Source organism: Rissa tridactyla, chromosome 3 (genome assembly GCF_028500815.1).
Source record: "Rissa tridactyla isolate bRisTri1 chromosome 3, bRisTri1.patW.cur.20221130, whole genome shotgun sequence".
In the NCBI taxonomy this organism is placed as follows: Eukaryota; Metazoa; Chordata; class Aves; order Charadriiformes; family Laridae; genus Rissa; species Rissa tridactyla.
Window position 1 is genome coordinate 124,947,236 of NC_071468.1, and position 24,785 is coordinate 124,972,020.

The window sequence follows — 24,785 nt, forward strand, 5'->3', positions numbered from 1 at the left end:
GGCGGATAAAATTAGTGTGTTAAAGTAACGGACTAAGGGCAGCAAATTGCACGTTCATTACAGGGGTAGAAAGTGAAAGGAATTTACAAAATTGGTTTAGGACTGATTTCCCTCACTGTGCAGACAAAGGTAAACAGGCCACGGAGTGGCGTACCCAATTTGTCGAGAGAGGAATTTGAAGGGGGTGGGGGGGTATTTTGAGGAAAATATTAAATTATAAAGATAAAAGCGATACGCAAGGTATGTCAGAAAACCAAACTAAGCCAGGAATCAATATGCCCTGCATAAATTCATGCTTAGATTTTGAACACACAGTTCCAGCCATCCCATAAAGAACTAGAAAAGGTAGAGCGAACAGCAACCCGGGGAGGAGAGGCACGGGGCGGCTTCCTTACAAGGAGAGGCTAAATAGAGTCTGGTTCTTCAGTTTGGAAAAGAAATGGCTGATGGGTGATATGGTAAATGTTTATTACAAATAATCAGTAAATCGAGAACAACTGTTCGTGGCTTCTCGTGATCTAATAAGCAAGGGCCCTCACAGGAATGATAACATATTCCAAAGCAGCAACATGAAGCACTGCTTTGCTTATCGCAGTTCAATTGTACTGATTTTTAGATCGGACAAAAGAAAAAATGGCTTTAAAGGGGGAGTGTGGTGGTGGTTAGACAAATTCAGGGAAAATTGGTCTCCCAGGAACTATCATAAATGAAAGCGGATACAGTGCCCGGCTCAGGAAACCTCTCAAAACTGCTAACTTCAAAAAGCTGGAGGCTACTGTAATAAAAACATTCTATAATTGTCCTGTTCTTTAAAAATACTTTTCCCTTAAATACTACTATTGACCTCACTCAGAAATGGGATACAGACCCGGACTAACCCTTAGTCTGAGAGCCAGTGTCCTGCGAAGACAGTGAATTCAGGCAGGTGGAGGGAAAAAGACGCTGGAAACCTCCTAGACTGTTACGAAAATCAGCACGACGACTTCATTTCAGGGGACTGGAATTACCATCATTCAAATACCCAGGTGAACACACTGCCAGGCTCTCCAGCCCACTGAACCGCACGCCCTAGATCGCTTGGTGTCTATCTTCTAAAGGCTCTCAGCTGTAAGAGGACCACTGTGCTGACGGCTGTGACGGTTGGCAACCAAAACTGATACAGAGAAACTTCTAAAATCAATATACGGCGAGGGCTGCCTTCTCCAGGTGCCTAACGGCCATACAACGGCAGACCCCGGAGTCTGACAATTCTAGCAGAAATTTTACAGCGAGCTGTGCATGTTTATCAGTCAGCATCAGAAATAGGGCCTGGTTTTAAATGAGAGGAAGGAGAAACCAGCAATATTCCCTAAACATCTAAATATCCCATCTGTCAAATAAATTCTTCTGGGACATTGGGCAAAATCACGGTGTTTTCCCCCTCTTTAAAACGGGGTACTAAGAGTTACCACACTGTGATCTTGCGATTTTTTACGATTTTAATTTTTTTAATTTACAGAAAGGAAATGATAAACATTTATCAATCTTCCAACAGCCTTTCAGTGATGAACTTGCGAAATTTAGGATTTTAAAAATGTGTATCACGCATTTTTAAATTAAACTGACAGGTGGCAAATGCTGAGGGGAACAGAAAAGCCAGGATCTGGTAAAATTCTGAGGTTGTTTAAAGGAACGCATTCACTTACAACAAACCTAGGGCAAACACTGTGATGTGCACACACTCTAAGGTCCTCTCAGTACTTTTTGAGCACAGTAAAATTTACAAAGTCCTGATTTGTGGAGATTTAGTCACTTCATTAGTACTTGGATGAACTTTGCGTTTTAAAGTTTACTGGAGTTTAAGTGTCACTGTGGAAAACAGAATTTATGGTTTTAACAGCTAAGGGATGTTAAATGGTCATCAGGAGAGCTTGCCATTTAATCCGCTTCGCTGCTAATGCCTAATTACACTTCATCGAGGAGCCCAGCTAGGTTACTGAGAAATGTAATTTTTAAGGACTCTAAACAAAGATCTTGAAATTTTAATAACCGATTCATTTCTCTTTTCAAAGTATTTTGGACAACCCACAGAAGAAAAACATAGTTTGGGAGCCTACATAAGACTTCATCTCAGTATTCAGGTCCTGTATCTGCCTGACAAGGAATTATCTGTGCTCGGCAGCAGTTTCAAAACATTTTATAACAGTCACGGAGCAGCCTCTCATCATCTAGGGCTAGCAAAGTTGGTTCCACCAAATCTGCTGGTGATGACCTATAAAAAGGGCCTTAATGCCCGTCAGAAGCGGAGCGGCTGGGAATGCCTCTGCCAGATATCTGTCGTACTGGGCCGCAGCCAAGTCTGCTGGGGACTCATTCCAGGACACTCCACCAGCAGCTTTTGCAGAGGGAGACCTACCTACTTCTCCCAAACGAGTCAATTAAAAGCGATCTGCCCACCCCAGCTGTTTGGGTGTAGCGCAGAACACAGCTCATATCAAACCCAGAACCAAGTGAGTGAACCGTTTCAGGTCCACTGGCGCCAAGCACACACAGCCCTGGGCAGGGAGAGGGGGGGGGTTGGCCAACACTGACACCTGAAGGAAAATTGGGAAGGGGATGCAATACCTGTCAGGAAGGTGTGTGAAGGAAGGGTCACCAACTTTAGGGTAGGTGAGGGCTCAGAGTGCGGGAAGGGGTATTCTTTTGCTAGAGAATTTAAAAAAGAAGTTGCTGTCAAGGGTTAAAAATAACCAAGGAAAATAGAGAATAGGCAAGAGTTAAAATGCAAAAAGAAAAAAAAAAAAAAAGACAGATAATATGTAAACAATCCAAATAGTGGCACATAGTTTCAGAACAATACGGAAAAGGTACGGGGAGGGCCAAATAAATGTCAGACTTTGATTTAATCAAATCCTTTCCCCCCCACCCTTCACCCTTTGTCTGTCAGTGTCTTAGGGACGGATCCTGAGACGCTCCTGAAAGGTGCTCCCCCAGGCAAACAGAGGGAGCTCAGCACCTTACAGGAGGGTGCTCAGCATCTTGCTGGGCAAGTTTGGCAAAAGGGATTATAAAGTGTAGTGGGCAGGGGCTCGCCGCTGCACTTGTCTGGGTGCCAGATAAGCAACGCGCAGCAGCGGCGGCGCAGGCTATAACGGAGACATTTCTCGCAGAAAGAAGTAATAGGTGCAAGAGGAACACACATGCCTAGTTTTGCAGGGAAGCATGTTGGTGCCTGACAAATAGGAGCAACTGTTAAAGACCTGTACGTCCTTTCTGGAGGGTGGATAACTAGGACGGTGCCAGGGGTAAGGAGAGCGCAAGTTATGCATGGTGCACTGGGTGAGTTAACACTCTCCTAACATTTTTCATACATTGCGTGTGGCGTGAATGGTGTAACTTGCTTGTTTGGAGCAGATCCTCCTGTCTTCTTCTACCTTCTCTGCTTCTCTGCCTCCCTCTGAACATCTTCCCTCCTCCTCCCCATTGCGTACTTGCCAAGTGTCCTGTTGTATGACAATAAATCCATGTGGGTGAACGCTGGTTGCTCAACACATTCAAAGAGGGGAGCTGGGCTCTTCCCCCTTCCCCATTACAATTACATAAAAGCAAGAGGAAAATAAGAGACATCCGACTTGCGAGAGGCAGAGGGTTCTCTTCACGTGTCGCGAGAACTCTCCCTGCTGGGGCCACACGGCTCAGCCCCGACGCTTACCTGCTCCGAGTAGTCATTGCCATCAACGTCGTCACTGTTGGAATGACCTCCCGGACTCTGTACATCTATTCCATGGCTCTCCAGGATTGCTGCTTCTTCGAAAAAAGCAAATGGATCCCTAATTTATCTGATGCATTAGAGTAATTAAAAGTAACTATTTTTTTTTTCCCCCAACAAGTTAGAATAATTTGAAGAACAGAGTTAGTTCTTAGCCTCTTCCTCTCCATTCTCCAGTATCTGGGAAGGTAGCACATGTACAGACACTGGTTTGCCTGAAATCCTTCCCTGCCAACTAACAGGTTTGTTTGTGAGGAAGAATCCTTATTTTCCAGCCAGTCCTATTAGAAATTATCTTATTTTCTAATGCACTGGAGTGGCAAAGGCATTCCCTGTAGATCTTCCCACACAGTTTGGACTGGCAGGACTTGAGGGGGGTGGCGAATGTCTGAAAATAGATGGAGGAATTTTTTAAAGCATTTAAGGGATTTAAAAACACACATATCTTCATCTTCCAGTAGGATCCATTCGTTCTTTTTAATGTCCTTCCAACATTACAGCTGTAACTCCACCCACCTTGGACTGACTTTACTTCGTTCCCCCCACCCTTCAACAGGTTTCATTTTTTAAAAAAATAAAACTAGGTTAAATTTCAATAACACGCCAAAGGCTGTAAAAAGAAATGTTTTTCTTATTCACAAATGTGGCAAAAAGCAGCAGTCAGCAAAAGGGCATGATACTTGACATTTGCACAAATACCGGTTAACGAGCAGGTACGGATCTCTGTTCGCCTATACATTGCAAACGTAATCCTGCGTAGGACGCGGAAGTAAACGTGTAAAATTCTGCATGTACTGCAGAAGTTTGTTGAGTCCTGGCCGCTAATGCAAGCTCATTCTCATTAGAATGTCTTCTGTTTATTCTTATTAGAAGGTCTACTCCTTCCAAGTTCAGAGCCACTTCTAATTTCCTTACGATTGGCTACTCAAGCAAAGAACCTGCCGGGCTGACTCTGAAGTGACTTCTGTTTTATCCTGATCATCAAGAAAAATTATTCCTTTGTTCCAGCCGCTTGTCACTGTGAAACCCCTCAGAAAGCACTAAGGACCAAAGCCATAACCAGAGCTAGCGCTTGTCTTGTGGAACCTTTGGTCCTAGTGGCTGTGTCCGAGATGTAAAACAACTCCTGTGGGCTCTGGGATCCCCGGGCGGGGGCTCAGGGATGGCAGTAAAAAAGACACCCCGGGTTTTGGCTGAAAAAACAGGCACGTTTCAGTGGAACACAGCCACAAGGAAACTTACAACCAGATAAAAGCTCTTCACAACGGCCACTTCTCATTTAAACAGCATGCTGAGGTTGGGAACTGGCAATCGTCTCAGATTCCCTTATTTCCAATGCAGATATTTTGAGGTTTTATTTTCGATTTTATTTTGGATACTCAAAGGAGCCCGAGCATAGGGAAATACGATCCTCCTGCCGCCAACAGAATTCTCACTTTGGTTTTAAAAACTGATCTTCCAGTAAAATTTCCTAACTGCATCATTTTTCCTGCATTGATGATGGAATTTCATCAATTAAATTCTACCCGTATTTTAGGAAAAATCTAGAACAGCAAGAGACAAATTTTTAAACCTGCTCCACATTTCTATTAAGAACGTCAGAACCTCTAGTATTTTGATTAATACAATCTTACGTATTTTCCATCTCTCCTCAGCAAGTGTACCAGCTAACCCTTGGACGCGGGCTCTCTGATACATTACCGATATTGGCTCTTCTCTTGATTTCCTTTCTTCTGTTGGCAAACCAATTGTATACTTTAAGGGAGGTGACTCGCTCCAAATCCGATAACTTTTTTCCTATGAAAGTAACAGAGAAAAAAAATAAATACAGCATTGTTACTCGCCGGGGTCCAGAGGTAGGCACAAGACCTTCACACGTGATAAACCCCTGAAATATTGACAGCACTGAAAAGTTACTATAACTGAGAATAAAGTGAATTTCATGCGAATCAAAGTACTGCATCCAGATGCTATGGTAATAAATGCCAAATATCTCTCTAAAAACAAAGTAGCCTTTCTTCTTTTTTAAAAATCCGAAGTAGAGGAATTTCTTTGCAGCTTCAATCAACCAAAACCAGAGCCGTGGGAGAATAGAGGGCTGCTTTTCTAGTTCAGGCACAAAACTGAGATTCAAAAAAAACCCTCAAATTCAATTCGCAGCCCTGCCACAAATCGCATACCCTTGGGCTAGCTCTCTTACTATGGGCCGTGGGGATACAGTTCAATGACGTCTTTTCTTCCGCAGCAAAATGAATGAAGACATTTTGTGCCGTCCCCTCCAACCCGCTTCCCTTCCTCTCCACCGCCAGCTGCGACGGTGCTCCCGCCGCACTACTCACACCCTCTCGGTAATGCCAGGACACTTGTGATCTTTTGGGAGAAGGGGTGGGATGCTGGAAACCACATCACTGCATTTTTACACTTAAACCAACAAATAAAATCCCAACAGCCACCAGCCAGCTAGAGGAGACAATCCCTTCTCCTGATCACCTCCGTAAAAGAGGGGAGACTGGAGGGATTCAGCACTTCAGGGACGGCGTGGAAACCTCTTCAGCTGGCCTTGACCCTGTTCAGTGGAGCTGCATCCTCAGTCCTCTGCAGGCTACGAGGGGATGTTTCTCAAAGTTTATTTATTTAACATACAAAACATCCACGTAACTGCAGGAATCTGCAAATTTAAGTAAGGAGAGACGAGACAAGGGAAAGAAAGAAAATCTGGAGATAGCTAGCTACGCTGTTTCCTAATGCTTTGCATCAGCACCACTCACAATATTTTACGGACCCTGAGACATGGTGTTTAAGGAGTTTGTTCAAAGTTGCTACACCAACCAGCAGCACAGCCAGGAATAAAATCCGAACCTCCTCGGTGATCTACGCGCTAGATCATTCTGCTTCCACAACGAAAAGACAAGAGGTAACACATAAAAGTTGCAACAAGGGAAATTTTTACTAGGTATTAAGAAAAAAGTACTTTGCCAGGAGAGTGTTCAACAGGGGCCGAGGGGTGGGAAAACCTCCGCTTTCAGAGATATTCAAAATGGAACGAGGTAAAGCCCTGAACAACCTAATCTAAGCTGGTCCTGCCCGACCAGATGATCTCCAGAGGTCACTTCCAGCATGAACCGCTCTATGATTCTGTGCTATCCCGTGTGCCGATGTTCAGGAGTCAGGCCTTAGCTTTCTTTGGCATTAATTTTTATTCTGGTTACATAAATATACCTAAATATATCCAAAATACAAGTTCTGAAAACTCTGTAAATGTTTGGTTAGCAAAACTAAGCAAAGGCAGGCGCGTCCACTAACACTGCACTGAATATTCACGCTTCTCTCCCAAGGATGACTTCTCCAGGAACAGAGAAAATGCCCCTTGTTGACCCAAGTACAAGATCCTCTGTTAATACAGAGACTCTAGTGCGAGACCCCTGTCGCGTAAAGAAAACTGAAGGACAGAAGAGCTGTGCTCCCTCCTCCGCTGAGGACCTGCCGTATGATCTCCAGCAAGTCTTAGTCTGCGAACCAAAGATTTCCCATCTGTAAAAAGGAACCAGCAAAACTCACTTTTATGGAGTGTAATAAAATTTTGGCATCAGCGCTGAGTGCTTGTATAAGTACTTTGAAATAACTGAACGTAAAGAATGAAAACCTTGCAGACGCGTTTATTTTCTTCGCAAGGCCATTTACAAAGCCGCAAAAATGAAGTGTTCAGATGCACAACTTGTACTCCGTATCTCACATGGTGGGAGTTCAAGTTGCAGACATCGGCACTGAGGTTTGAAAACGGCATTGACTTCGTGTTCATCCAAGTATGGCAGCCCTGCACAACATGAGTTATAGAATGCTCAAGAAGAAACCTACGACTAGGTGAGAGCACTACACTTGTTAGCAATAGGCATAAAATGACATTTGCTGAATTTAGCAGGAGGTGTTGAAATGTAATCGCAGTCGCCTTTGGAAAGGACCCCGTGATCAGCTCCTCACCTGGCTTCTGTATAACTGCATTACAGGCGTTTGCAATTTCTTCTCTCTTTGCCTCGTCCGGATACTGATTCTCATTGAAGTAACTGCAAGGGAAGAGAGGAAAAAAAAAAAAAAAAAAAAGAAGTTTTTTTTCAGAAATCGGAGCATGAATGCTCCAAAGCAGTTTCACTAAAAGGTGTCAACTACTAGTTTATGCATCACATCAACAGACGCCGTACATTTGATGCAAATCTGCATATGCCTAAGGTAATATCGGCATGCGCTCGTACCCACGGAGAGTGGATAAAACTTCCCAACCGCCTCCGATAAATGAATATTATCTCAGCATTGGCACAGTCACCTCGGCATTCGGAATATTGTAGTAGGAGATGCAACAAAGCAGGCACTGCCACGAATATCAGAGTTAAGACTGTCAAGTGAAGCGTCATGTCAGAAGACATCGTAGCCCACGCTGCTGCCTTTTTTATTATCATTTACTTATATTTTTCCTGACATAACCCCAGCTTCGGCAGCGTCCTACAAATGAAGGAGCTGTTGAATGTTCATTTTGATCCCTAGGTTAATACACACACACATACATCCTTGTATACATATGACACACAAACACACACACAAATATTGCGTACGTCAGACAGATACGGTATGAAGACTGTACAGACAAAATTACACGGTAATACGGTAAGATTTCTAGAGCCAGACTAGCTTGTTTCTTTAAATCACAATTTAAAAATTTTAAATCTTCCCCAGAACAACATATTGCGTGTACCATATTTTTAACAGTATTTTTTTCTGAATAATTCTGATTTTATTGTACTTTATATGCAGTAAACATCCTATAAAAGTTAAACTGGTTTTTCTCTTTTACTTCATTTAAGTGCTTTACAAATTTTAATGAACTGATTTACATTCCACGGAGCTTATCAGATTTGCATTAAAAACAACAAAAAGTCCTGTTTACTTCAATGGACTCTGATAAGCATGCCATAAGCAGGGACTACTACATTTTTTTTCTGTAGATTGTCCGGAATATATAATCCTAAGATTTCTTTGATCAACTTTGATCAGCAGCAGGTTCAGCTGTTAGACAGCTGCTCTGTATTTGAAAATTAGATTGTAGAGCATTTGGTAGAAGGAGATTCAGGCATGTTTAGGTAATTATTATTTTCCATGGTCTTATTTCTCCTCCGGTGGATCAGCCCCAGCACAGCCACTTTCTATGGAAACCTGGATTTCGTTCCATACAACTGTTTCTGTCCAACCTTTCCTTGAATAAGCGGTACTAATGCAGATCTCCCTCGCTACTTCACTTCCAGTTTATTTCAATTCACTGTAAATACCAATTTTGAACATTCAGATTGAATTTTAGGTACTACTCCTTCATCCCATTGTCCACAGTGTTATTTACGGTCGCGGCTATGCCCACAATCGGAGTCCCATTTCCAAGTTGCCGCTCACGGACTAAGAGGAATCCCCCATAGCACAGCAAGTTGCGCTGTTAATGTACTCCCACTTGATTTGCTACCTTAGAGAGCAAATGAAACCACAGGAATAGCTCCATCCTCACCGAATGAAGGGCTGTACTACCAATTTGGGCTTTGGAGGCAATCGCATTTACATGTAAACATCCACTACGTCTTCCCTGGACCTCTGAGCTGCTCTTACGAAGTAAATGCAGAGAGACTGACCATAACCCACAGCTCCCACGAGGCTCGAACCTACTCTGAAAAACATCTGAGATATTTGCCGTTAGGCCTGAGGAGCAGGACACCCGTGGCAGGGGGCTGGAACTAGATGACCTTTGATGTCTCTCCCAACCCAACCCATTCCGTGATTCTGTGACACCTGTTTACACTTACTTCCTGGGAAACTTCAAATACGTAGCACTGTCAACTCTGGCACTGGCATTAGCAGGAACGCTCCCTGAATTATCAGCAAATTTTCTTTTCCCCTGCTTTCAGCAGTACCCCCAAGTCTCTGGGGATGGTATTTCTTAAAATACATTCTTTCCTCTTCCAGACATACCATCTTCTATTATTATATCATTTTAACTTGCAGTATCTATCTTAACTTGCAAATTTCTATTTTCAAAGGGGTCATGTTCTGTACAAAGCCTTTTTGGAGAATGGAGAGCTTGACACACAAACAAGAAAATGGTTTTTCTAGTAGCTCGTGACGGAAGCAGAAGCTCAGGATCCCAGTCTAACTGCCCCATGACCATGTCTCAGCTCTCCCACCTACAAAATAGAGCACTCCCCTCTCCGCCCAGAGGCAAGAACTATTTCTTCTTTTAAATGCCATGAGATAAAGGAACATCAAGACACCACAGCTGAAAACTGCTGTACTATTATTTACATGAGTACATCATATGACTTGGAGCCCTAGTCAGGAATCCAGGTCACCATCAGACGTACAAAAATTAACTCAGCAAATTTCGGTAGCCATAACAGCTATTTTATGGACTCCTTTTTCTGAACGTTATTTTGTTTATAGCTACTTGTCAAAAGTCAAGAACAAACACTACAAAAGAAACCCCATAAAATTAGGAAACCCAATGGATCTACATGGGGATGTACTAAAACCAGACGGTGAAACCCTGATATCATGCGGTATTATGGATCTAGATCATCTGTGGTCACAAAACTGCTAGATGATGCCGAACTTTATGGAAGAAACAACAAAAGATATAAAATTAAGTAACGGTGAATACTTAAACTGCCCGTTCCTATGTTGATGGAAGACTCTGAGACACCAATTAATGAAGAAATAACAACACAAGAGCCATCAGTGACCCTTCTCTTGGCACATAGCTAAATGCTATCCTTTTAGCAACGCACTGACTGCCATGCGCTTTTGCTGGCTCAGACGAAAAAGCTCACACTTTCTAGTAACAACAAAACTTAGGCTCAAGTTTACAATTCTCAAGGATAACAGGAAATCTCCCCGTGATGGAGCAAACTTCCAGAACTGGACAATGAATGAGACAGCTCTTCTGGCAAACAAGAAAGTTTTCTTTGTGCAGTCGAATCGGTTTTGTGATTTAGAAAAAAACTCAAAACTGAAACAGTGATTTATCTTAACACATTTTACAATTGAATAAGCTAAAAACATTTTCATCTGATTGGATCAAAATGTATTTTTCGTCATTCTGAAACATCGTTCAATTCAAACACAAATTTCTTACCTTTTAATGTAAACGTCTGAACGTTTCTACAAGAAAAGTCATGCCCACTTGAAAATCTAAAATTCTTTCCATCCTGAAACCCTGTTTTTCCATAAAACACTAAAAATTTGAGAAGTTTTCAGGCAGCTCTCCTGGTAAATAAGACGTTTTCATGGAGATGACAAAGCTAAGCGGGTACCAGAGGGGAGCGGGAAGGGAACTGCCTGAGTATCTGTCGTTGGCACAGTAATTTTAGTACCTACCTCTCCTTCCACCTGCTGGCTCATTCCTTATCCACATTAATGTTGTGCCTCCTCCTTCCCCCACACGTTCAAGCTGCCTATGAACTTGTCCAACCCTCAACTCTTCCTCCCCAAAACGGTATCTTCTCCTCAACTTCTCCTGACAATATTCTTCTCCATCACCATATTGTGCTTTTAACCTTTGACAGAGACCGTCAGCTGGTTTTATCAGGGAAGAGATCACGCTCAGGAGTTTTCCATCTTAAAGAAAAAGGTCTCAAAACCATACATCCTCAGCTGTAAGATCTGATTTTCATCCTCAGCCTCCAAATCCTCTGTATACACACTCTACCAACACATTCATATTTCGTTCCCATCACTTATTTCAAGGTCTTAATGGGACTTGTGGGTGATACACCATGACACAAAGCACAGCATTTAAAGCCTCCCAATATTTCTGGAAAGTAGGTGAGAATAACCGAGTTTTCAAGACAGGGAAGCCATGGTAAAAAATTCAACACTTCATCACTGTCTGGTTTGGTTTGCTCACATAGAAGTTGTCAACAAACTGTGAATTTTTTGACTATGGTTCTTCTTGCAAGCAGGAAACGAATTAATCTGCCTCCAGTTTTGTTACTTATCTGTCAGGTATACCCTTGCTAAAGGAAAGGGAGTGAACGAGGGATGCCTGAATTTCCCTTCACAGCTACAAACCACAGTCTCTTCACAATCTGAAAAGTTCCTGAAAACTACAGATGAAAAATATGAAGCGATATGAACTTAAAAGGGGGGGAAAAAAAAAAAAAAGAAGAAAAAGAGCAGGCAGAAGTAAATCCTGCAAAGGCACACTGCTTTCTAGACAAAGGGCAGCTGTCAGCTGAATACCTTCAATGAAGAAACCAAATGATCTCTTTTGTCGAAAATGACAGTGGAGGATTAAAATGAAAAGTGGCCAAATAATTTACATGAGATGAGAATCCATATGATGGTAAAGAATGTAGATATCCTTGAAGCGGTTTCATTTCAATAACACTGAAGCCTAGAAAAATTGCAGATTCAGAGAAACCCTCTTTCTTTCAGGGATAATGTGCTTAGGACAATGACGGAGAGAGAATCCATCTCAGCACCGGGCTCTGTAATGGAAGTAAACGCACTCCCCCCCACTCTTTACCAAGGTGCCCCTATCTGAATTCCTGCAATAGCTGCCAATCTTGGTTTTTTTTTTTTTTTTTTTTTTTGCTCGGCTGTATGGCTCCTGTTATCCAGGCTGAGATATCAGATGCATTAAGCAATGCCCTGGTAGCGTTCCTGATAATCCACAGCGGAAGTTTTGCTGCTTCATATCAGCTTTGCAGCTGCCAGGGAAGTGTCTGAAACGAACCAAGCGACGGAGCAGTGGAAGGACGGGCAGGTTTGGTGCTTTTTCAGAGGGCTGGATGTCAGACACCAACCGATAAAACCCCAGTGTGGCTCAGAAGACCCTGGGCTGGGGAAAGGCTTAGTTTACAGCATGACAACGGTTAGAGCTCCAAAGCGTGGATGTGATTCAAAGCAGAGAGGCTCAAATGCGTGGCAGGGTAACAATTCACCGCGGGTCAGCTGTTACAGCAGAATTACAGGCACTCGAGGTGAGGTAATTCAGGTACGTGTGCATCAGGGTAACCTCAATGAAAGAAGGATAATTTACCTTGCAATTAACGGGAGGGAAGAGTACACAGATGGATATTTATTGAAAACAGCGGACGTGCTGCAAGTTCCCTCCCTCATTTAACTCTGTGTCTCTGGATTCCCACTTCCATCACTGCGGGAAGCACCTGCGAGTGGAACCTCCTGCACTTTTGGGAGCTCCGACTCCTCCACCAAGTACCAGCCTGCCCGAGACTCCGGCTGCACTCCAGCTTATCTCAATTTCAACACAGACGGAAAGGAACGGTCCTATCCTCTCCTTCGTTCCCTTTTTGCGGGAAGGTTTTTTTCCCCCAACTGCTTCTCCGGTCCAGCTTTCCAGCCATGCCAAGAGCAGTGGTTGCGCAGCCAAGGGAGGCGGGCAGGAGACGGCTGAACCACGCAGCTGGGGACCGGCTCCTTCAATGGCAGCTCACGCGCGTCCTCTTCAAGCGATGCTAAAAGCAAAGCCCGAGTGATGGGCTCGGCGACCGGCCCAGGGACCAAAAAAAAAAAAAAAAAAAAACCAAAAAAAACCCACACCCTGCCCATTTTCCTCAGCTCCCATCTGACCCCTGTTGATGAACAGAAGATCTCGCTGCCACCAGGGACCGAGCTCCCTGCCAAACCCTCTGGTGTCTCAAAATACACGAGAGTGCAAGCTGCTCTTCTGTCTTCGATAAGCCTGCCTGTAATTTCAGCTCCCTATCTAGTTTCCCTTCGAACGGTACCTCTGCTTTCCACCGACAAGTTACATAAAACACTCGAATATAGTTACCCACTTTATCTCTCATTAGTATATTTATCAACGGAGTATCACCCAGTGGCAAGAGGTCATTGTTTCAGTCTCTGCGGCTTTTAACAGAACTATTATCCAGGCTGTCAAATCAATGGAAATATTTCTGAAGTTGGTCTGTCATCTGCGCCTGAGATCTTATCTCTGCGTGGCATGAGACAGACTGTCAGAGAAGTGACATTCAAAGCATAATCTCATCAGAAAGTGTAATGACTAGTTTATTTCCCAGTAAATACTGGCCAAGAATATCGCTAATGCCATTCTCAGCGAGGTCAACAGATGACACCATCCATTTTATCTACTGATATTTCTACAGATTCTATAATAACGGCATGCATGTCACCTAAACAGTTCCCCCTGCAACATACAGTAAATTCATTTCTATTCTAGACGGCAAAATTAAAGCTTAAAGATATCCTCTCCAGAGATAAACTCTGATGCAGCCGAGAATTACACTGAAGACACCATCTTCTCTTTCCCCCAGGACTGCAAAACAGCCACCAGTTTAGCTGCTCCAGGAAGCACCTGGTGAGGAACGTCTGCATTTGAGATCGGCCAAGGATGAGAAGCGCAGCCCTCTGGATGCCAATCTAGGCATTCCTGCAGCCTCAGCTCAACTGCACCTTCCATCCAGGCAAACGACAAATTTAAAAAAAATCCCAAACTCAGAAAATAACACTGATGAATGCGATGGCTATGGCTCTCCACTGTCTTCCCTACAGCACTATCATTTATCTAGGGGCTTTCACAGGTCTATGGATTTAACGGAGTGAAGAAATCACCACAGGACTCCAGCTCGACCTCTTCTGCAGCGCTGACCAGAGGTTTCTCAGCAATTTCGGCAAGAAGCCCAGATCTTCTGTTTGACCTACAGAGACAGCCAGTCCCAACGTAAAAATTTGGGATTTTATCCAATGTAGAATCTATCATAACTTTGAATAAGCTTTGGAACCAAACCGTAAGAATCCTCATTCTTTAAAAACCTGCATCTCGTTCCTAGCTTGAGCTTTCAACCCCAGGGTATTGCCATACTCTAAGGAGAGAACAGTTTTAAAGTCTGTAAGAGTAACATCACTGCAAGAGATGTTTCATTCTTGTACTTCTTTTCACGGAGAGTGCAAGCCTGGAGGAGAAATCTCAACAGAACTGTTACCAAAGACAGGCCTCTGCTTTGTTTATAACCATATGCTCACTAAAATGTTGTTTGCTTCTTACTAACCTTCTCACTGTGCCGACAGAGGTTGTAGAAAACAGTTCTCCCTCAGCAGATGTTACAAATAATGATAACGAGGAGACAGCCAGAAATAGTTAATCACTAAGGATGGGATAACAAGCATCAGTTAATCACTTCAAGGTTCTTTTATACGTCAAAGTATGTACTCCTATGTCAATTAAGAAAGAGTTGTGGCTACTTCAAGGAACATCCTCATCCTCCTCAAGAAGTTGGCAAACTTAGAGTGAACTTTTACTGTCCTGAGATGACCCAATATCTTAAAAGGATAATGCGAGGAAGGGTCTCCTTACCCGAATGACCACCAAGAAGCTCACACCTGCGCAGAAGTGTTTTGCCGACGCAGCAAAATTTACTACGCGTGTACAAAAAGGCTATTCGGTCACCCTCATGAATATGTAAGACCAGGTGGAGTTATGTATCAGGTAGGCAGAAAGAATTACGAGAATCTGTTTTGTATAAATAACGGGTGAACATCCCCAGTAAGGTGTGCTAGATTTGTGGATTTCCACCTGGCACCTGACATCGAATAAAGCAATATCTCCTCTCTAAAGTCCTTTTGCTTTTGAGAGCTTTTAGGTCAGGTAACAGAACTAGATCACTTAAAGCACCAAGCATAAATGAATTTTAATTATTTCACATTTCAGTACGTGTTTGTGTACATAAATCGTACAGTCATTTCAGTACACATTAAAAAACTCCCATACTAAAGCTGACACTCTATTCTGGTTTTACAAATCAGCGCCTAAACTCTGAGACAGTCATTTTACTGATGTTTCTTAGCAGGAATCTACTCTGCAATGTAGATTAAAATGCCAAAAATACACCTTGCGCTGGAGCACGTAAAACTGTATGACCTTCAGAGCTGCTATAACATCATCGAGTTTCTAATTTTTTAAAAATCATTTTCTCAGTATTTTGACAGCAGTCCCAAGCACCAACACAATCCTATCAAGCTATTAATATTATCCTAAAATTTGTTTAAAAACAGAATTAATTGATAATAGCTCTGAAAGCCTCATACTTGCAAAAGATAATCTATGCCTGCTAATCTATAGCACCCTACTGTTGAGATAATTAACAATTAAAAAAAGCATAGTTAAGACATTGGAGGTGGCGATTTACTCTTCCTTGTAATTGGATTTGGTGATAAGAGTATTTTTGAAATTACACAACAGGTCTCTTCTGAGTAGAAAGATTTGGAGTTTTTCGCAATGTGAAACACACAGGTACTTTCTGCTTAAGGCACCTTGAAGACGCTGACAGCAGACAACGGCTAAAGTTTTATGACTATCCTTAAACTTAATGGCATCGCAGACTCACAAAACCAACACAGTTAACTAAATTGTTCACGAAATAAAAGGGGGGGGGGGGGGGGAAAGACGGAAATTTTTTGAAGCCAGCAGGTAACATGATAAAGTGAGAATTGTTCTGTAATATTTCAACAACGGGTTGGTGCGAGCATACAGCACCTTCAAAGCTCTTGCTAACAAGGCGTCTACGCGTGAATAATAGTATCCCTCGTTCTCCTTTATTTACTTGCCGTATTTAAATTGAGACCTACACAGTATGGGGATATTTATGTACATTAAATCCTCTGGACTTAACCGACTGATAAACAAGACCTTTATGAAGACAACTGAGAAACAAACATCTCATCTGCATTTTTTAACTTTCTACAGGGGAAGAGTTGTTTACGTTACATCCCGTGGATGATCTAGTTCCCACAAAGCAAGCAAAGCTAAGCCAGGGTCAGTCCATGGACGGAAGGTTTCCAAGAAGGGATGAGACCCTGCAGAAATCACTAAGAGCCCACCCACTGGTGAGGGCTGTTCTCCTGCTCGGTGAGTCCCCTTTCAGCGAGCTGTACTGTAATCACCGCTGCGGTTATTAGAGATACTATGTGCAAGACAACATGGATTCCAAGGCTTTATCCAGCAACGCAAATAAATAGCAAAATGTATGAACTGGATTTTACATTACTCAATCCAAAACATCATTCTCTGCTCTCTTGAAGAAAATAATAAACTCATCAGAGTCAGAACTCAGTTTTCAGCTCTTCTAAACTAAGGTATTTCTAGAAGAATAGCCTAGCCTTGCCTCAAAATTGTGCTTTGCTGGGAAGCTCAGCGCTGGATCACCAAAACCGTACGCGCAGAATGTCAAGTGTTAGCAGCAAGGTCCCTCAAGTTGTTATTAGTTTAGCCTCAGTAAGGTCATGTTTTTCAAAATTTTATAGTCCTTCGGGCTATGAAGCTTCAAGTCTCACTTTGTCCTAAGCCTCCAGGAGAGGAAAAATAACCAAACACGAGATTTGTGATACAGCTTAGTACGAGCTGACAACTTCCAACATAATCACTAGCATTTCCCCTCAAAGATCTGCGAGTTTTTATTTCCAATTTCAGTACTGGACCAGGCCCAGGTCAGCTCAGCTTAGAAGCGCACAGCCAGCCACCATTGCTGCTGCGTTTTCAGGAAATAAGAACTAATTAAACTAATGAAAGGATCCTACAGGACCAAAAGACAAGATAAGGCCAATTCTTGCAGGATGTCCAGCGCCTAAAGTCAAGAGGCTTCTGATTTTATGCTCAGTACATATATTTTTCCTAATGCCCGGTACCTCCACGATCTGGACCAGAATTATTATCGTATTAAGTGCTGTATGGACACAAAGCACAAAAAGGTAATTTTTTTTTAATATCAATCTATTCTCTGCCTTGCAACCTAAATACGAAGCAACAGATGGATATAAGCAAATGAGAACAAGGCATAACGAATCACCATAGGCCAGCACGCTAGCTGATGAAGCTCCTATGGTGCCAAGCCCAGCTTCATGAGGTTTTTTTGTACATCACAGCAAAGAAGGTTTAAGGAAAGTTTTAAGCAATGAGGTAGCTTCGTGAACCCTTGAAGAGTATTACTCAAGTCTGGCAGCAGCAACATCTTTTTATTTATTTGCTACGGATTATTCAATGACTATTCACCATCCATGGGGAAAGGAAATAGCTGAGTTTATTATCCAACTTTTTATAATTCTTTTTTGCCTATAGGATTGCAAACAGTTACCTTGGAAATAATAAGCTCCAAGGATTCAAAAGTATTACTTCATTAAAAAACACCCACCATGTTTTGTATGTCAAGAGCGCTTTCTAGAACCAGATCATAAACCTCCTAAAAGTATTCTGAAGTTGTGTTCTTTAATCTTATTCTTTAATATTCTTCGAAGAAGCTACAGATAGAACAGCAAAGTTAAGAGATACAAACACAAGAAACCAGATGCAGAGCTGTGGAATCAATCCATGGCTCCTTATTCCTGGATTTCTGCTCCCTATCATGAGCCATGGCTTTTGCCGTGTGCTTCCTCTTAAACTCTAGCTCAGAAGAGCCAAGTTCCCTTGGGGCCGGCTCTTCAGCAGGCGTGACTTAAACAGTACTGGTAGTAATGCTCTAAAAGCAGCTGAGGAGTTGTTGACTCTATGTCCTCTGTCTAGAAAAATAAATTGCTCTTATCATTTTTGGACTTCAGTAAAGCATTTGATAAAGTCACAAATGGGAAATTATCCATAATTTTGGAAAAGACAAAGATTAGTATAATTATGAGATTGGGTAGAAAGGAAACATATAACTAAGAACTGGGCTGAAAATTTAAAATAATGGTTTGGAAGATGGCTATCAGTGATATTCCTCAAGCATCATCTTCGGAGTATCTTAAGAACGAAAACTCTTCAAGATCTTGACACAAAGGCTCAACATGGTAACGAGATCTGCTGATGACAAAGTTAGAAGCCACGCCAGTACAGGGAATTGGAGTACCATAAAAAGTAACAGACAATCCTAAGGGCAAGAACTAAAAAGACATTTAGCAGCGCAGTATGCAGGGTCAGCCACTTTGGGAACAACAACTTCTCATATACACAAAAAGATCATCAGCTGGAAAGATCGTTGTCTTTTAAGTCACGGTGACCAAAAGACACAACGCGACAAAACCACCAAAAAGGCAAGGCCCGATACGGCTGAGGATGCCGGCTATTGCCAATCCAGAAAGAAAAGCATTAAAACACCTGCATGAGCCCTCACCTGGACTACGTACAATCCTGGTCTCCTGTATTCAAGATGAATTTAGAACTGAGCAGCTCAGAGAGCAACCACAGGATGGCAGAGGAACGGGAAGCCTACCTTGGAAGAGATACAGCACGTTTTGCCTGCCCAAACCTCAAGGCTGAGATGAGGAGACGGTTTACCATAAAATACATGAAGGGGACCAACACTGGAGACAAGAGACGGAAGTAAGGATTTATTTTAGCTAAATTATAACATTGATCCAAGATGGATGGGTACATACAGGTCACAAATAATCTTGGGAATTTAGATTTCCAGCCTGCTGGGTAGCCGTCTCCCGACAGGCTTCTGTACGCTTGGCTCTACCTGCTCCTAAGATAGAGAATTTAATCAGATTCTGAAAAGGATATAATAAAGGTTGACTGCAAAAAGAGAAGCTGGACATGAAACTGGAAGTCCCAGACCAACGCTCCTCTGCTTAAGAGAATATCAAGGAGCATTTAGAAACTGAAAGAGCGCCAGCCTATGTACATAATAAGCAACAAATCAAATGCCTTTTTCTATATGTTTTGTACTTATGTACCTTATTTTCTCATTCTTTTTTTTCTTTATAAGGAAATCATATTAAAAAAGCTCTTTGGAACAGGTCCATGTCTCCTAGTCTGTTGACAGAGTTCCTCACAAACAGCACAGAATTCAAAACAAATTAAAACGTATGCATGTTCCGAAGGAAAATCAAACAAAAAAAGGTCAATTGTGCTGTCCAGGAGTTAAAAAAAAAAAAAAAAAAGGATAAAAAAGACTCTAGGATGTGGTAGTGACTTTTGTGGTTAAAGCCCATATGGTTCTCTGATAAAGCATTCTTTTTAGCCTGTTTAAAGCGCTCCACAGTCTGACCGAGAGCCCATAAATACGTGATGCAACATACTTAAGGGTTTTACTTCGGAATTTTGCTCCCTCACTTCTCTTTGTAATTACTCTGTTTATTACTTGTATAAAGACCTCACATCTGTTCCTAGATGGCAGAGAACCTCCTTTCACCGAGGCAGGTTTGGGCTCTGTTCAGAGCGTCGCTGCAGTGCGAGTCAGCGGGAACACTTTGCATACTCCTAGAAACCAGAAACCGGCAAATCCACGAGCGCTTTGAGGTGGATGGTGCTCACGCGTGCTCCGTGCCGACAGCTGGCTTCATCACAGCAAGGGGTGACAAGGTGCCAACCCGATTACTAACTCCTTCCGAGATCGCTCAAGAAGTTAATTTTCTAATTCACTTCAGTGGGTTTATTCCATAGTATTACATCCAGGTCAGGTAAATCTCACTGCGAGCGATGACTATCCCTTTTAGCTGAACTGGGACCTGGAGCAACCCTCCTTGGCAGGTCAGGGCTGTCTAGTTCTTTCTCAGGACTTTAAGCAGGCTGCAAAAGAGCCAAAAGGGGCATGACCACAGCTTTATTGTCACTTGTGTTTGTCATTGCCCAGGGAGCCGTTTGCCACTGCCTCATCTGCTAAACTTCCCAGGAGTCTGCTCCCGAAGAGCGAGGAGACTCCCCAGCAGTGTCTCAAGCTCCTTCACAGACACAGAGACAGCAGAGTGGCACTTCTACCCTTGCACCAGAACACAACCAAAGACACATCACCTTTACATGGGTCGTAATATCATCAAGAAATTTTGCTCCAGACAGCCCACAGTGAATAGTCATTATAAAATAGTTACACAAAATGTAGACTGACCGTGCCCGTTCACGCAGTTTCTGTGACAACTCTGCCATGACTTTCCCTGTCTCCTGAAATCAAGTTAACAGGCAAGAAAATAATGATGCAGCTAATTACTCTGAGCTTTTTGTTACTATTCAATCCTGCGTACTTTAAACAGTCATAGGAAGAAGAATACCGTGAAGGATTAGAGAAAGTCTAGTGCTGGCACAGTGTCGTGGTTTGGGCTGGACTGGCCACCGAAACAAAGGACAGACGCTCAAAGACTTGTACTTTTACATGGTCCTTCCAACAAGCAGCATCTGGGTCTCAACACGACCGTAAAGCCTTGGCGCAGAGAAGCTGTGACCCAAAATGATTGGCGTTAACACTTCCATTAAATAATCCTCTGTAAAGTGAATTATTTATATTGGATACAAATAAAGCGGGTAATTGCCGTGAATTTCAAAAATATCTAAACACTCCCACGACTGAACTTCATTTGCTATCTTTGCAAAAAGCAGGGTGATGCACACGGAAAAGAACAAATTCAAACTCCTCACAGACACGACTGGTTCTACGGCAGTTGTGACTGTTCGGGAAAAAGACACACATATCGCTGCGGGCTACTCAAAGAAAACACGCTCTCAACGAATACACAAGAGCGATCAGCAAAACCCAGATGTGAGGCTGGATGTCAGAGAACAACAGGAGTCGTATTCAGCTGCCTGGATAAGCTGGAATATTCACCTTGGAAATATGGTAATTAGCTCTGCTCCCGTCCCTACTCACCCACCCTGGGTCACTTAAAATTGCATGCAGAAACAGAAAAGGTCCAGAGGAGAGTGACAATGAACGTTATTTGAGGCAAGGGAAGACTTGCCATCTGAGAAGAGATAAGAGAAGGACAGTTTAGTTCAGAGAGGAGATAAATAAGCGGCACACTGATAGTAGTATATACGATGAGTGATCACGGGAAGGTAAATGCAACGTTCTTGCTTATTCTTTCTCATGATACTCGGGCACAAGAGACCTCCAACTTTTTAAACGCTTCTTAGCATATAAAATGAAGACAGGTATAACTAGTTCTCCTGAAGTACCCTGAAGACCTTAGCAAAATTTAGAACGAATTACATATTTATGTGAATAGAAAGAATGCCCACAGCTGCAACGGCAGAATTTAACAAAAACACAGGATAGGAGATAGGAGCTTTCGTCCACAGCCACATGGTTGCTAGCCATGGGTGAACCAGTCACAGACTGGAGAGGACAGGTAGAAAGAATGACAAGTATCATCATCATGTGACCATCATCAGGAGGGCCACGGAGACGATCCAAGGGCTGGAGCCCCTCTGCTGGGAGGACAGACTGAAAGAGCTGGGGGGGTTCAGCCTGGAGAAGAGAAGGCTCTGGAGAGACTTTATAGCGGCCTTCCAGTCCCTAAAGGGGGCCTGTAGGAGAGATGGAGAGGGACTCTGGAGCAGGGAGGGGAGCCATGGGACGAGGGGGAACAGTTTTAAACTGAAAGAGGGGAGACTGAGATGAGATACCGTGAAGAAATTGTTTGGTGTGAGGGGGGTGAGCCCCTGGCCCAGGTTGCCCAGAGAAGCTGTGGCTGCCCCATCCCTGGAGGGGTTCAAGGCCAAGTTGGACTTGCTCTTCAGACCTGCCATGTCACACTCATGTTTTCCTAGCAGGAACTCAGGCTGAATCGAGGTTGTCTCTATACCTCCTCCTCTCCATATGCAATGCCCCAGCACAGCTTCACACGCTGGGGATGGCCGCAGGAAATCACTGCGAGGGCGCGCAGGGCAGCTGGATGTCACGCGTATAAGCATTCAGGGGCATGCTCCGAAGTATGGGGTCTGTGGGTTGGGTCACGCCAGAAGGAACCAGCTGACGTTCTTAAAAGCAAATGAGAGGTTAAGAGCTAAAATTGGTCTTCTGAATCCCTCCCATGCACTGGTGCTACTGGAGCCAGCGAAAATTACATTAGCCTGCACAGTAAGCAGCAGCCATGCCTTTTTACAGCTTCACTGAAAGCATCTGGGCACTTAGAGAGATTTCCAATCCCATTTGTACGACAATTGCTTTGATGCTACGAGAAGACTCAGGATGAGATCCTGCATCTCACCTTCGTGAGCAGGGACACTGCTGGAGTACCTCCACTGCTCCTGGAGAAATGCAGGAGAGGATCTGGACCAGAGAAGAATTCTCATTCTTAAAATATGGGTTTAGTGCACCAGACAGTGCTGTGGCAGGTCAGACTGACAAGGCTCCTTTTGCAAATGTTGATTTCAGTTATTTTGACCTTGTCAGATACAAAAATTTTATCTGGAGTCTGCTGCAAGGAGCTGCCCCTCCCACAGATCTGTTTTTCTTATTAAAAAAAAAAACAAACCCAAATAAAAAAAAAACAAACAAAAAAAGAGAGAGAGAACACAAAGATACAAAAAGCACCTGAGCTCCCCGAAAAAGAAAAATAACTCATTAGGTGCTGGATCCTTGAAGAGACCCGAGTCTGGCGAGTGCTCTGGACAGACATCCCAGCATTGTATTTTACTGCATGCAATCTGCCGAACAACTGGGATTTGCTTACCGCTGATTAGAATAGGAAGCTTGCATATTATGCATGTCTAAGAGGGAACGTAGCCTGATCTCATGCAAAAAAAGAAAGATACTGTGTGGCAAGCATAAAATGGCTGCTCTTGCATTTTATGAAGACATACAGCAATGACCCTGAGCCAAACCGTTTGAACTTTCAGACAATAAAAACATCTTGCCTGCGTCTAAATTGTCAAGTGAACTTTCCCGAATGCCTTTGTGCAAAGTGCCTGCACGCGCAGATCTCAAAGCATTTCACAAGCATGAACAGCAGACAACCGATCCCGAAAAACCACTCCCTTCCGACGTCTCAAAGGACTTAATGAAGTTGAACCTCCCACTGCAAGCTGCTGACTAACACGCACCGTGTGATAGAATAGAAGGAGCTGGAAAATAATGTAAAGAAGTCCCCTGACGTTTCCCTCTGCATTAAGATCAAGTATATCAGAACCACCCTGACAGTTTCTAGCTAATTTGCTCCTGAGAAATGTTCTATAATTTCTGTAGATAACCTGCTTAGTGCTCAACTATTCCTAAAGTTAGAAGTTTTTCCTAATGCCTAACACAAATCTTCCTCGGTAACCCCAGAGTCACAGGCTTTTAGCACTTTGCTCATCCTTTCTTTGGTTTGGCTCAGTCTCCCAAGCAGGTAGGAGATATTTCACGGTTGAGAACGGTGAGTCACCGAAAGGTTCAATGCCACCCGAGGGTCGCAGGGACAGCAGAGCGTAACTCTCAGCACTCCTCACCTCTCAGCAGCCCGCCGAACAAACCCGAGGAAGACGAGCAGCATTCCCGAGCCAACCAGTGGACATCGTTATATTGATGAGAAACTGATGTTCTGTTTCTAACAATGTACGAGCCTAATGGAAGAGGCCAAAAGACATTACTTCCTGCTCTGTTGTCAGCTTGAAAAGGGAGAAACGCAATGAATCCAAAACTTAAATCTCCTCCAAAGCCTTGCACAGGAAACTTAGATCCCCTATGGGGCCGGTATTAAGGTTCTGCTAGAAGACATAACTAAGAGTAATGGGATGAAATTAACTAAGAAAATTTCCTAACTGAATTTCAGCAGCTAATAGAGCTCTCATTTTCCCCAGGGAAGCCGTGGAAGCCCCAGCGCTCAGGAGAGCTGCAGTAATAGTGCTTTCACAATCGGAAGAATTTCTAATAACGCATGTCAGGACCGATATCGCTCAGGGGCAGAACCATGCCCAGGGCTCCGCTGGCCCAGCCCGGCGCTGGGACCACTGCAGAAGGTGCTTCTTCAGGAGGGCAGGCGATGCTACACCTTCTACAGCGTAAGCAACAGGGACTGGTTTGGGCACGGAGATGACTTTCCTCGCCCGCTTGGGTCCACTTTGAAGGGGGAAAAAGAATAGAACCTGGTCAAGTTAGACCAGTTTGGCAGTGATGCCACAGTAACACGTTGCTGCTCCCTGGCAAAAATCAAAGGACACCTCTTCCATGATGCCAACACAACTGTCAGCGTGACCGCACTTTTAACCAAACCAGGAACTCATCCAGCTCAAACCAAACAAAATCGGAACAAAACCGAGCGGACCAAGAGAGCACCGTGGAAAATTCATACATCTTTTTGTTAAGCT

The 24,785-nt window shown here is 43.3% G+C and overlaps 1 protein-coding gene across 22 annotated transcripts in view; it reads right to left on the reverse strand.

Moving 5' to 3' along the window:
* HMBOX1 (homeobox containing 1) overlaps nucleotides 1-24,785 on the reverse strand; it is a 130,757-nt gene that overhangs the window by 17,226 nt on the left and 88,746 nt on the right. For 6 of the 22 annotated variants that reach the window (XR_008465272.1, XM_054194276.1, XM_054194282.1 and 3 more), the window contains 4 exons: nucleotides 7,727-7,809; nucleotides 5,450-5,545; nucleotides 3,692-3,786; nucleotides 3,351-3,482 (listed from right to left, as the gene is read on the reverse strand). Coding sequence is in view for 21 of the 22 variants with exons in the window: in XM_054194276.1 (XP_054050251.1) it covers nucleotides 3,351-3,482; nucleotides 3,692-3,786; nucleotides 5,450-5,545; nucleotides 7,727-7,809 (406 nt within the window). In the remaining variant the exon portion in view is untranslated. Of the gene's footprint in view, nucleotides 1-2,604; nucleotides 2,686-3,350; nucleotides 3,483-3,691; nucleotides 3,787-5,449; nucleotides 5,546-7,726; nucleotides 7,810-24,785 lie in introns of all 22 variants that reach the window. The other 16 variants (XM_054194291.1, XM_054194286.1, XM_054194290.1 and 13 more) reach the window with 13 other exon arrangements.